At 56.8% G+C, this 13,827-nt stretch overlaps 1 protein-coding gene across 1 annotated transcript; it reads left to right on the forward strand.

Annotated features, from left to right (window-relative positions):
• The first annotated feature begins 5,443 nt into the window (after nucleotides 1-5,443).
• On the forward strand, nucleotides 5,444-8,264 carry SOX1 (SRY-box transcription factor 1). The gene has a single exon (XM_064709246.1). The coding sequence runs from the start codon at nucleotides 5,553-5,555 to the stop codon at nucleotides 6,669-6,671; it is 1,119 nt and encodes a 372-aa protein (XP_064565316.1). The 5' UTR covers nucleotides 5,444-5,552; the 3' UTR covers nucleotides 6,672-8,264.
• Nucleotides 8,265-13,827: the final 5,563 nt, after the last annotated feature.

Genomic DNA, 13,827 nt, shown 5'->3' on the forward strand with positions numbered 1-13,827 from the left:
GGATATTCTTCTTTCGGAACAATATTGTGCTGGAAGTCGAGTTGATGCGTAGCATAAACAAACATTTTAGAAAATGCTCCTGCTGGCAAAACTTCGTAAAGAGACGATTCTGGTTTTTCTACCGACTCCAATGTCCCTCCGGGGGAATGATCGGGGCCGTTCCAAGGCGGGGGGACACGCAGAACGTCCTGCCGGGAAAAGAAGGGGGGAAGAAAATCTCTGCTTAGGCGCGGTGTGACCGTCCCGCCGTCCCCGCGAGGTGTGCCTCGCCTTTCCCTCGGCAATGCCGGACACCCCCGGCACTCCCGCCCGCCCCGCCGGGACCCGCTGGCGCCTTGGGGCGGCCGCGGCTGCTGCGGAGATCAGACGTGCGGGGAGATCGATACTACTTCTTTTAGGCGCGACGGAAATATAAAGCTTATTTTCAAAGCCAGTGAAAACTAGAAAGGAAGGAGAGAAAATAGAAAGGCTGGGATATACAAACTCTTCGGGAAGAGGCAATTTATCGACACTGTGGAGAGAGCGGTGATGCAGAATTCCTTCAGAAAAGTGGCTTCAGCCGCCCTTTTATCTGCCACAATAAATACATAAATAAATGGCAGTAGCTACATGGAGCAGCCGCCTGCTCTCTGGCCGCTTTGATTTTGCCCGGGGCGGGCTGGCCTTGAGCACACCCCTGGGCTCCGTGTCGCGCCTCCCGCCCAGCACCCGCGCCCCGCAGGGCAGGCGGCTCCCGGCAGCCGAGCCGAGCCCGCCCGCTCTCATCAGGACTTCAGAAACCTTTCGGTCCCGTCCCGTACCACCCGTGATCGCCACTTTGCCCGGGGCACCCCCGCAGGACAGTCTCGGTGCTGGTGGCCCTGGTTGCCCCGTACCCGCCTGCTCCCAGCGTGGCGGTGGGCGAGCCGTGTGTTGGGGTGGAAATAGAGGGAAGCGGCCTGCGAGGCACTGACCCCCGCCCGAGTCGCTCCGAGAGCCGCAGCGAGGCGGGGCCGCCTCTCGGGTGCCGCTGGTGCCGCCGCAGTCCGGGCTGTGGGAGCGGCGGCCGGGAGCGGGAGCGGGGCGCGCCGAGGCGGACAGCCCTTACTCTCCTCACGCTTGCAGTTGGTTGGCACGGCTCTCCTGGGCGAAGGGGGGAGACATTTCTCGTCAGGGAATTTTAGCCCTTTCCTCCCCCCCCCCCTTTTTCTTTTTCTCCCTTCCCTTTCATTCATAAACCTGGTGGCTATAGACGCAGCTTGAATATTGACGTCTCTTCCCCCAACTGCTCCTCCGTTAACCCAATTACAGAATTCATCAAGAACTGTGTTGAATTATCTCTTTCCATACAGTATCAGCATTAGCCTAATTAAAAGCTATAATGTCTGATATAATGATTAAATCGTTAGCTCTGCTGTAGGGAAGCAATATTTTGTTTTCCCTTCAATTAGAAGCTGATTGAGGTTTTCAGAGCAGGTCAGCTGTGAAATTTGAATTATATGTGTGAGTACCGTTCACAGGGTGAGCCCCTACTCGAAAGCTCCAGAGATTCTCCATACGCTTTTACCCAGCAAGCTGAGAAAAGACAACAAAACACAGAGAGAGCCTGTAGCTGATTTGGGACTGATGCTGTAGGATGGCACAGAACAGTTGTTAACGCTGTAAAAGAAAGCGGGACTTTATTCAGGCACCCTTTTTCCAACCATTCCATCTCGACTGGGTAGCAAGCAGGTCACGTTGAAAGCTGTGATCCCCGAGTCGCCAAGTCACCGAGGCAGGAAAATGCTTCCTTGTCTCTCCTTTGCCTGCCCTTCCTGCTCCCTCCTGGTTCGCTCTCTTCGGCCCAGTAATGGCACCCCTGTAGCGAGAGAGTGTTTTGCATTTCCTTCTGGATAGCGGGTTTTGGAGTGAAGTGCCAGAGGAGCTGCAAGCGATCCCACTCCCTCCCCGCCTCACGTTTCAGACAGGGCTGGCGAGGGATCAGGCATCGCCTCGGCGCGGGCTGGCGCTCGCCGGCCCCGACGCGGGCCGAGGGCAAGGGAGGCACGGCGGCAGCCAGCAGACGGCGATCGCCGCCCGCTCCGGGGCTCGGCTCGCCGCCCGCTGCCCTCTCCGCTCTGCGGGGCACCGGGGGCACAGGGGGCACAGCGGGCACAGCGGGCACAGGGGGCACAGCGGGCACTGAGGGCACAGCAGGCACAGAGGGCACAGCGGGCACAGGGGGCACAGGGGGCACTGGGGCCACAGCGGGCACAGCGGGCACAGGGGGCACAGCGGGCACTGAGGGCACAGCGGGCACAGCGAGCACAGAGGGCACAGCGCCGGCCGGGCCCGAGGCCGGGACCCCCGCCCCGAGGGCAGCCCCCCAGGCACAGCCGGGTGCGGGGAGAGGCACAGCCCGCCCAGACGGTCCCACCTCGCAGCGCGGAGGCGGGGGGGAAGCCGTGCCCGGGGGAAGCACTCGTCACTGCCCCCGGCCTGCGAGAAGCCCTCGCCGGTAGCTGTCCCCTCCGCGGGCCCGGCGGGCGACAGGGGCCGCGGGCAGACCTGGTCCTGCTCCCAGGGCGCGACCTCCTCTCCGCCTCCCCTCTGACTTCCCTGCAGCGTTTACCCCACACCCCCGGCCGCCCACACCTACTCCCTCCACCGCCCGACTCTTGGTTTTCGGCAGCCCCAATTTCCACAGGGGAAAGTCCAAGGACCTCTCATGTCCGGGCGCAGCCCCGGCCTGCAGTACCCCAGCCCCGCAGCCCTGTCAAACGACACTCGCCAAAGTGCTTGACCTCGTTCCCAGTCCCGTGAATCGGGATCTGCACTACCTTCACCACGGAAGAAAAGCCCCTGGCTGTCCCCTCGAAGTGGTTTTTACACCTTCCTCCCACCCGACAGACACCCGCTGGCCGCGGGTGAGCGGGGTGCACCCGGGCCAGAGGCACTGAGGCAGCAGCCCATCCTCCCTCGCTCCCTGCCCGCGCTTCTCCCCGCTGCTGTGTTCGTGGTAGTTCCGCTGCTTCAAGGGGCATCCTATGTTTATTTGCCGGGGGTCAGGGGAAAGGGGGTAAACCCCACACCGGGAAAAAGTCCAGGAGGGGACAGGCCCCGGGAGGATGTGGATTAGCAGCTGCCTCTGCACCAGGGATGGGAAAGTTCAGCCTCCTCCCTGAAGGTGAGGGGGAGGGAAGCTGGTGTGTATCCCCAGCTCCCAGGGATATGGGTGTGTTCCCACAGGATCCGCTGGCTGGCAGGATGCATAGGACTCATCTGAAAAAGACTGCCCCACAGCGATTCGACCCATTTATTTGTCAAGGAGGCCTTTAGGTGCTTTTCTATCAAATTTCAGGGGAAAATACCACTAGGGCCTTGGGTGGATAATTTGCAAGCCATGCCATCCTTATCTCGCAGTTTTTACTCCTCATACCTTCATTTGTCCATCCAAGTGGAAATGTGCCTTTCTGCAGTAACCTTGCCCCCCCTCTCCCTCCCCTCCTATCCCAACCAGTTGTAGTTTTAATACATAATTTAGCAATCACAAGGGGCTCCCTTGTTTTGCCATGGCAAATACGGCAACTTAGGAAACTCTCAGCGGGAGAAGTGTGGGTCAGCTCCTGCACCGTCTCCCCTGCCCCCTTAGGGCTGACTGGGAGAGAATAATGTCCTCCCAAAAGCATCGGCACCCGAGTTAACAGTATCGCTCAGATTGAGCTCAAAGGCTGGAAGCAGGCTGAGCCTTCGGCCGTCAGAAGTGGAGAGGCACTCTCCTCTCCCCAGCAAACCCATATTATCACGACGAGTCATTGGAAATGGGAAAAAAAAAAGTCTAATCCTAGCCCAGTGCCTAGGACCGGTGCTTTGTGCACGGTGCATATTCCTCCTGCAGAAAACTTCTGGTGGTAATAACAGTAATTGGGGGAGTTGCAGCGTTATTCCAGCCTTGGATGGCCACTAGGGTCAGGAAAATTAACATGGACCGTAAAAAGAGCAGGCACGCTGTGTGTGCATTTTCCACCTGGCAAAGATGATGGGGGCGGCCCTTTATACATGCGTGGGCATTTGTGCGACGGACTTGCCATTCCTACGGCTACAACTAAAGACTGCAGCATGAATTTCCACGTGGACTATTTTCTCCTCCCTATAAAAATAACTATAATCTCACAGGACAGCTAGGTACTAAGGTAGTCTTTTCATGTTTTCAAGGGAAAAAAAAAATCGTACACCTGTACTTACTATATACAAAGATAACATGTTTCCGTGTACCTTCTTTAGTCGCAGGTGCTTTTAACTCCCCTAGGACTAAGTGAAAAACGACTGCGTCCAGCCTCTTCCACATGCCTGGGCCTGGCGGCAGTTTTAACACCTGGGAGAGACGTCTGAGGGGGCTCCGGAGAAATCTCCAGAACGAAGTCCCGCAATAAGGCATGTTTACCTGCCGCTCGCACGGCTGCTGGAGCGGGGCGGACAGCCTGGGCGCCTCAGCCCCACTAAACATTGCTCGACGGTCGTCTCAGTGAGCGGGGACGGGGCGGCCCGCGGCTCCGGGGCTCCCTTCCGCGGTGCCCGGCGGGCCTGAGGGGCGGCTGGGCCTGAAGGGTGTCCCCGCCCCGGGGGCGCCCTCAGGGGCCGCGGCCGCCCCCCACGCCCCCCACCGAGCGCGGCGCGCCCCGCCGCACGTCACCGCTCGGCGCGCGCCATATGCAAATGAGCGCCCGCCGGCGCGCCCCCATTGGCCGTCGTCAGGCGATTTAAGGCGGGCTCGGCGCGCGCCGTATGGCTGCGGCGTCGCTCGCCCGCGCGCCCGGCGGCTCCTCCTCCTGAGGCGGCCCCGTCCCGGCCCTGCCCGGCCCGTCCCGCCCGGGCCGCGGGAGGGAGACCACCGCCAGCAAATTACTGTGCCGCCGGCCCCGGCCGCCGGGCTCGGCGCGTGTTTTGGTTGGGCTCCTTCCCCCCCCCCCTCCCTCCCCCGATCCTCCTCCTGCTTTTTTTTTTTTTTTTTCAGTTAACGTTGAAATACTTTTTTTTTTTTTCCGCCTCCTTTTCGCGTGGCGGTGGGTTCTCCTCTCTTCTTCTCCGTTCACCTGCGATCAGCGGATGCAAGTCACACACGCTCCCTCCCCTCCCTCCCTCTCTCTCTCCAAGTTAGCAGCAAAGAACAAAAAAAAAATAGCTCCGTTAAGGATAAGAGCGGGAGCGGAGGGGTGTGCGCGCGTCTGCCGGGGAGCGCCGGCGAGCGGAGGACACCGCCGACGGCTCCGCACACTCCTCCCGCCGCGCCAAGTGAAGCAGCAAGTTTGCCGTGCACCTGTTTGAGCAGCTCGAACCCCCGTCGCCGCCGAGCCCCGAGAGTGATTTGCGAAAGGGAGAAAGTTTTTTCGCCGACAGGGTCGCCGATCGCTCTCCTCGCGGTTTTTTTCTTCTCCTCCTCTTTTTTTTTTTTTTTTTTTTTTTTTTTTTTTTTTTTTTTCTGCTACCTACCTACAAACGGGTTTCGCCTCGCTCGCTCCCCGGCCTCCCGGGCTCCTCTATGTTTGATTCATTTTTCACGTCTGGCACCGGTGGAAAATAAAAAAGCTATTTGAATGTACAGCATGATGATGGAGACGGACTTGCACTCCCCTGGCGGAGCCCAGGCCCCCACGAACCTCTCGGGGCAGACCGGAGCGGGAGGCGGCGGAGGCGGCGGCGGCGGCGGGGGAAACAAAGCGAACCAGGACCGGGTCAAGAGACCCATGAACGCCTTCATGGTGTGGTCGCGGGGCCAGCGGCGGAAGATGGCCCAGGAGAACCCCAAAATGCACAACTCGGAGATCAGCAAGCGCCTGGGGGCCGAGTGGAAAGTCATGTCGGAGGCCGAGAAGAGACCGTTCATCGACGAGGCGAAGCGGCTGCGGGCGCTGCACATGAAGGAGCACCCGGATTATAAATACCGGCCCCGGCGGAAGACCAAGACCCTGCTCAAGAAGGACAAGTACTCGCTGGCCGGGGGGCTGCTGAGCGCCGGCTCGGCCGGGGGAGGCCCGGCCGGCGTCGGCGTGGGCATGGGCGTCGGCGTCAGCCCGGGCGGCGTCGGGCAGCGGCTGGAGAGCCCCGGCGGCACGGCCAGCGGCGGCTACGCGCACATGAACGGCTGGGCCAACGGCGCCTACCCGGGCTCGGTGGCGGCGGCGGCGGCGGCGGCGGCGATGATGCAGGAGGCGCAGCTCGCCTACAGCCAGCACCCGGGCAGCGGGGGGCACCCGCACCACCCGCACCCCCATCACCCGCACCACCCGCACAACCCGCAGCCCATGCACCGCTACGACATGGGCGCCCTGCAGTACAGCCCCATCTCCAACTCGCAGGGCTACATGAGCGCCTCGCCATCGGGCTACGGCGCCCTGCCCTACGGCTCCCAGCCCCACCAGAACTCGGCGGCGGCGGCGGCGGCAGCGGCGGCGGCGGCGGCCGCCTCCTCGGGTGCGCTGGGCGCCCTGGGCTCGCTGGTGAAGTCGGAGCCCAGCGTGAGCCCGCCCGTCACCTCTCACTCGCGGGCCCCATGCCCCGGGGACCTGCGGGAGATGATCAGCATGTACTTACCGGCCGGGGAAGGCGGGGATCCGGCGGCCGCTGCCGCCCAGAGCCGGCTCCACTCCCTGCCCCAGCACTACCAGAGCGCCAGCACGGGGGTGAACGGCACCGTTCCCTTGACGCATATCTGAGCCCCCGCCGGCCCCGGAGCGCCGCAGGGAGGCACGGACGCGGGCACCGGCTCGGCCCCGGGCCGGCCTGCAGGACTGCGCGCCCGCCGCTGCCGCCGCCCGCTCAGCCCCGGCCCCGCGCCGCTCCTGCCCCGCTCCCAGGTTCCCCCCTCTTATTTTTGCCTCTCGCGCCCCTTCCCTCCCGCCCTCCCCCGCCTCTCTTTTTTTTTTTCCTTTCTTCCTTCCTTTTTGTACAGAAATGTTTTGATGTTCTTGTAATAATAATAATAAATAATAATAATAATAACGAGAGAGAAAAAAAGGTAACGGTTGCTTTACTTACCTTTTTTTAGAAGAACTAGTTTATGAAACTAGTTTTAGACTGAACTCCTGTGTTTTATCGAGACTTTTTGTACAGTATTTATCATTCACCCAAGAGACATAGAGCGTTTATTTGCAAAAGAGGAGAAAGAAAGAGAGAAAGGGGGGAAACGGCGGCGAAAAGAAAAAAATACCAATAATAAACACACAAAGTTGTAGGTGATGCCAACTTTTATACCGCGCGGAACCGCTACGATTTCAGTCACGGATCGCTTCTTGCGAAGATTTTTTATTGACTAATTAACTCGGAGTTCATGAGGAAACAGTTCTCATTTATTACTCATGTATTAAGACAAATCCAAAAGAACACTTAAAAGTTTTTTGTAGATATTCTCGAGGGTATTTTGGGCTGGGGTTGGGGGTTTTTTTCGTTACTTGTTTGTTTATTTATAAAACTCCTTTTGTTTTATTTTGGAAGCTCAATTTTTTTCCCCGGGGTTCGTAAAACTTTATTGTATCTGAATATTTTTGTTTGTTTGTTTTCTCTTTGATTTTGTTTTCTTTTTGTATCATTTCTTGTAAATGCATTGTGAAATAATTTTTATTTAGGCGGTACGAAGGAAACCAGATTGTGTATATAGTTTACTAAAAAACCTTTCTGCTAAACGGAAATCCTAAGGATGCGGTCCTTCTTTTTTTTTTTTTTTTTCTGTTTTGATTAAATAAATTTCAAAGCGGAAAAAGTCACCTGTATAAAAAGAACAGCTAACTGGCCAACATAGTGGTGTTTACCATGGTAAACCTGGAAACACAGCAGGGAAACCTAGATTTTGGGAAGGAAGTTTTAAGCAGCAGCGGCAAACAGAATGAAGTGCAATCTGCAGTAAATGTCTGTGTTCCCTAACCTGTGTAAATCAGAAGGGGTGAAGGTAGATTTATTTTAATACTCGCTCCCTACTGCAAGGGAAGGCAGTATACTGCGTTACTGTTCTAGCCGTGAACGTTCATTTTGTGGATTTTACGGCTGGGCTGGCGGTCCGGACCTTGCCGGAGCCTTGGCTTTTCCCCTGGGGGGTGATCGGGCGCTGCCCGCCCCTCTCGGCCGGGAGTTCCTGGGGGACACCCAGCTCCCCGGGAAACGGGAGCACGGCGTCCAGCGCGGCACTTCCCCTCTAATTAACGCCATGGAAAGTGAAAGCGCTTCTTTCTGCGCGTCCCGAAAAGAAAAGCGACCTCTAAACCTCCCGCCCGAAAAGCAGCCCCATCCACCCGCAGCGTTCCGGGGAGCGGCGGGGTCACCCCTTTCTCCCCCTTCCCCAACCCCCGCCCCCCCTTTTTAGCCACTGGTGCGAAAGCTGTCGAGCAAAACGATGAGTGTCATTTCATTACAGAATGTTGTTTAATGCTTTGAGATCTAATTTAAATTTTTTTTTCTAGCTGTTGAGAGATACTTTTCTATATGTTAGAATTAAAAGTTTGCTGTAAACTACTGTAGCAAATGGATTTTTAAAGTAGTCATAGCTGCTTGAACAAAAGGAAAAATAATTAACTTCCAGGACTTCAAAGTCGATCCCAGCAGGCTGTAGGACTGTTCGTCTTTTAGCTCTGGTGAACAAGTACTGCATCCGTCCAGGAGTGGGGAAGTTCTAGTAGCTGATGAGGAGCGGGTTTGGTCCGTTTTAGCCATTGCACTTCTATGATGCGGACATGTCAATTGACATACATAACTCTTCGGGCTCCTGACGATAATTTTGTATAAATCCCTCATACTGAACGCAAAATTTTCATAGATAGAAGCTGTCCACTGATTTCAGCCCAAACTTTTTATTCTTTTCTATTCTTAACTATTCGAGCCTTTATTAAAATGGAGGAGTGTGCGGCTTCAGACAGTCAGCAGACGACTTTTGGAAATGCTCAGCGACCAAAGAGTGCATACAGAAAGCAGGAACCTGTGGGAAACTTTGTGCGGTGTTGATCACCTCCAGCCAAACACAGTCTTAGATGACATTTTAAAAATAGCTGTACCTTTAGGTATGCAGATTAGGCTGGTACCTGTTGAACTATTTCTTGTTGTCCTTCATGTGCATATACTCGGAAATATCTGTACACACCACAGATAGCATCGTGCCCAAGAGAAGTGTGTGTGTGTGTGTGTGTGTGACATGTGCACATGCAGACACATACACATCTGATGCACCCTTGTTACGTGCCTTTTTCTTTAAGGGTCATAGCTACTGAAAATCACATTTAATGACGATGTAGAATAGAAAAATCCCAGCGAGACGATCCTGTATCGCTGACTACGACTGATGGAACAGGATTGGAGCGGTCAAGGGAGAAAAGCAAACAAATATCTGTTCATTTGCGTCCAAACAGCAGAAATACTGTGGGGAAGTGCTTTTTTTAAAAAAGAAAAAAAAATGTAGCTCTTTAAATTAGCTTCTTTTAATGAGTTTTCCCTCCTACCATCACAATTTAGCTGCTCAATGGCGTTATGCCTAGAATAATAAGAATACCTGCACTTTCAACACAAGGGGATTAAAGAGACCCAATGTCGGCTATATTTAAATAAGCTTCAAACACCCTTAGCCCGTCTTTCAATGTAATGCAGTTCGCTCTGCAAATGTCCAACCCCCCCCAAAAAAAAAAAACAAAAAAGAAAACCTTCACAAAAAAACCAAAACAAACAAAAGAAAAAGAAAACAAAAAAGCCGAGCAACCAAAAATAAAACAAAACAAAACAAAAAAAACATCTCCACGAAATACCAAAAAACTACCTACCCATCCCACCCCCACTGAGACACCATCGGGGTGTCAAGAACTTTTTTGCTGTTCGTGGTCTATTGGTTGGTTTGGCAGCTCGGTTTAATTTGAGTTAAACTTACGTTTGGGTATTTAAACAAAACAACTTTCCTAGGCAGATGAGCTGGGGTTCGGTACAGTAACGTAATTATATCTTCGGGCTTTTTGCTATGAGAGTTATCTATAAGAGAATAATTGAATATGCAAAACTAAGAATAGGTTTAAGCGATTTATGGTTTAAGTACATTACATCTAAAATTGTATGAAATGTTCCTCCTATAGCATGATTGACAGAGCTATTAAAACCACGTATGTGGAAGAAGTAAAGCAAAAAGTCATCTCGTTTTCAGTGAAAGGAAGGAAAATCCAGGGAGTAAGGCGAATGGGAGCGGGGCCGAGGTGCCCTCTCGGCTGCGGGTGGAGCGTGGGGAGCTTGGGGTCACGGCCCCCCGGCCAGAGCCCACGCCGCGGTCCCGCTCTCCTGTGCCCCGGCAGGGGACGGCGGCACAGGGGCCAGGAGGACAGGAGGCACTCAGAGATAACAGGTTTGATCCGCTCCAAACTTCCAGCCAAACCCCAAACTTGGCCTGAACTCCGCAGCTCTTTTCCCAACGGTTCTGCTGTTTTAAAAAACATTTTCCCCCCTCCTTGCACTGCACCGTGCGTGGCTCAGGGAGCTCGTAGGAGTGGCGTCGGGCCCCGGGGAAAAGCCGTTCCCTCCAGTTCCACTCCCCCGCGCCCTCAACCGGAGTCACATCGCAACGAGCCCCGGGGGGGGAGCATCGCTGGGACGGCTCCGAGCCTCTGCGAGCCGCGGAGCGCGGGAGGAGGGCACACGAAATTGTCCAGGAAGATAAAAAGTGGGACGATTCCAGAAATCAGAGCTAAGGCGCCCGTAGGGCCACAGCGGGACAAGAAGCTGCGCGAAATGCTCCTTGGTAGGGCGGGGTGGGGGGTGGGGAGGACCCTCCCTCCCAGCTGCGCCACATGCAGGCGACATCAGGCCGGGTCACCTGAACGTCTGACGTGGTAACAGCATTTTATTATTACGTGTAAACTGCCACGGAAGGAAAAAAAAAAAATTCTATAAAAGAAAAAAAGCACCGCAGCATCGCACAGACACGTTCCCCGGCCGAAAACCAAACCAAAAGGCTGATCTAAGCATTGTTGTAAAGTAAAACGGAGCTAAAAGACGCGAACTGGCAGGTGTCTGTGGGTTTGATGGGTTATCTGGACGGGATGCTCTCCCGGGCCTGGAGCCGACGCTCTCCCACTCCCCACGATTTCCCCGCCTTTCCCGGGCACTCACCGACTCCCCCGAGCCCTTTTGTGCCCCTCCCTCCCCCTTCCCGCGCACTTTCTGCCAGCTCGCCCCAGTAATCTCCAGATCTCCCCTTCCCTCCTACACTCAGCATTACGTGGGGAGCGCCGGGACGGGGCCGTCCCGTGGGGGCGGACAGCATGCCTGTGTCCGTGTGTCCATGTGTCCCTGTGTCCGTGTGTCCGTGTGTCCCTGTGTCCGTGTGCCCCTGTGTCCGTGTGTCCGTGTGTCCGTGTGTCCGTGTGTCCGTGTCAGTGTGCAGAGGGCTGATCTTGCAGGGAGGGCCCTCCTTGCTCCCAGAGTCGGAGCAGTGGGTCTGGGGGGGGTGGATGTTGTTCGTGGGTTGCGAGTGGGTCTCTGCGAGCCGCGGCCCCGGGCAGAGGGGCTGCAGATGAATGATGCAGGAGGAAAACGGGGGTGGCAGGAGGGGAGAGGGGTGAGGGAAAGGGAGGGAGAGCGTGGGGAGGAGGAGGGGGAGAGGTGTTTGGAGAGCGAGGGATTAGCGAGGAGAGTCCTGACCCCGAGATCAACGGCCAGTCAAACCCGTTTACAATCACCGGCGGAAAACCGACGGCTCCCGCTGCAAGCCAGCGGCCGGCCGGGCAGCCAGCGGGCCCAGACCCCCCCTTGGAGCGAACGGGGTCTGTGGGGGAGGGCCCGGCCCTGCCGAGGGAGAAGGGAGACGCCACAGTCGGGAAGGATGGAGAGGAGCGGTGCCAGTGGGAGGCCGGAAGGCTGCCCGGGGGCCGTGCGGGGAAGGCTGCGGGGCGCCCCGTCTCCCGACAGCAGCCCTCGAGTCCCTCATGGACGAGTAGAGCAAGAAGGGAATGAGGGAGAGTTCCAGGCGTGAGGGGCGGGGCAGGTCGAGATATCTGGGCAAAACAAGCGCATTGCTGTCAGCGGGAAAGGCCGCTCTTGAACTCCGCACGGGACCCTCCCGGGCTGGGCGGCACCAAAGCCCGGCTCCAGTCATGCGTGAACCGGCGGGCGGGCGCCCTCCCGGACCGCGAGCCATCTGCTACCGGGGGAGGGGACGGCCCTGGGCGGGGGACAGGGCCCCCGATGGCCGCCGAGCGGGGCCAGCTCTGGGCGCCCCGGCTGCCGGTGCGCGCCCCGCGGGGAAGCGGCGCCGCCGCTCCGCCGTGCCGCGAACAGCCCACGCACACAGACACTGCACGGGGCGGGCCGAGACACCAGCTATCTTCCTTAATTTGGTGGGGGGGGGGGTGGGGTGGTGGAGAGTGAAGCAAGCTGTCCCTCCACCTCACGGCATTTTGGCTCCTCCTCTACCAGAAAACTCAGCACCCCAAAAAGCGAGGTGGTTCGGCGCTACCCCACGAGCAGCACCGAGCGTCTCTGTGCACATCGTCCGAACCGAAGGGGATCTGAAGCCAACGGGCCTGGCCCGGTTCGGAGCCGTCCCTTGTGAAAGCGCAGAGTGAAACCCCAGGCACCTGCGGCCACGCGTGTTCCCGCTCTGCAAAACGCGGCGCCGTCGCGCCCCGCTGCCCCTCCGTGCCCCCAGCGCCTAGGCACTCCCGCAGCTCCGCAGAGCGCTGGCGCCCCGGACAGCCAGGCTGGGACAGGAGGGGACCGGCCAAGACCAAGGGGCTCTCCCTCTGAGGTTAGGCATGGATGCTGCTTTCCGTGGGGAAACTGAAGTCTGAGGCAGGAGGTTTCACACGGCCGAGGCGGAGAGGAGTCAGATAGCCAAGCTTGGCTGAAAAGTCACTTCTGAAGAGGCAAGGCCAAAAGAAAGAGGAGGCAAAACAGAAAACGAGGCAGGACATGGTCTTGCAGAGCTCCGAGCCGGGCAGCTGGTGCGAACCGAGTATCTGCAGCCAGGGGCGTGAGGGAGCGACGGGAGCCGACCCGGTGCTCGGGGGTAGGAGGGATAACAGATTGTGGGTGCGGAGCGGACAGGGCCTTGCCTGCCTGCTGGCTCCAGCCCCGCCGTGCCTCTGCTCAATAGTGTCAGGAAAAACTGGAACACTAGGGAGGCCCCGAGCAGCGGGACAGCTGGCAGAGGAGCTGGGGAACCTGGTGTGCAGGTACAGATGTAACTGGAGGCTTTCTTTAGAGGCTGAAGCGAAAGCCCATTGACTTTTGCATGCACTGAACCACTCTGCTGTTGGAGGAAACTTTGCAAAAGTAAAGATTAACAAACTAAATTTTTGAGGATCTTTGGTGTAACAGCAGTGTGATATATGGAGCCCACTCCTGTAGCTGCATGGCCAAAATGCTAGCAGGAAACCTGGAAGTCCTTCCCAGTCTTTATGTCTAAAACCAGGACACACCTGGAGATGCCTCTGTAGGGTAGGCTAGAGATTGGTAGCTGACTGAGGTGAACCACACCGCGGTATGTGCCGTCAAAAAGTCTGGAAGTTTTAAAGTGAAAATCCCATCCCTTAACATGTCCGGAGCTTGTGGTGAATGAGGGGCAGCCCCCAAGGTAAAGCACACTGGTCCCTGGCTTTGGGGTGGAAGCAGTGAGGCTTTGTGACAAAGGAAGCGCACCCCACCCCCAATTTACAAAGCCTTGGGTGCCCCCGTGCACTTTCATGCCTATCTCTCCTGGATGGTGTATTTCTCTGGAGGGAGGAGCCTTCAGAAGGGTCTCGTTTCAAGAAAGTCATTCAAATGCTTTAGCACGGCCTGTCAGGACGGGTTTGGGGGTAATATGCTTCATGCTCGGTAAAATCCCATTGTCCACGCTTTCAGCCCGGACACCTC

This window comes from Zonotrichia leucophrys, chromosome 1 (assembly GCF_028769735.1).
Source record: "Zonotrichia leucophrys gambelii isolate GWCS_2022_RI chromosome 1, RI_Zleu_2.0, whole genome shotgun sequence".
Taxonomy (NCBI): Eukaryota; Metazoa; Chordata; class Aves; order Passeriformes; family Passerellidae; genus Zonotrichia; species Zonotrichia leucophrys.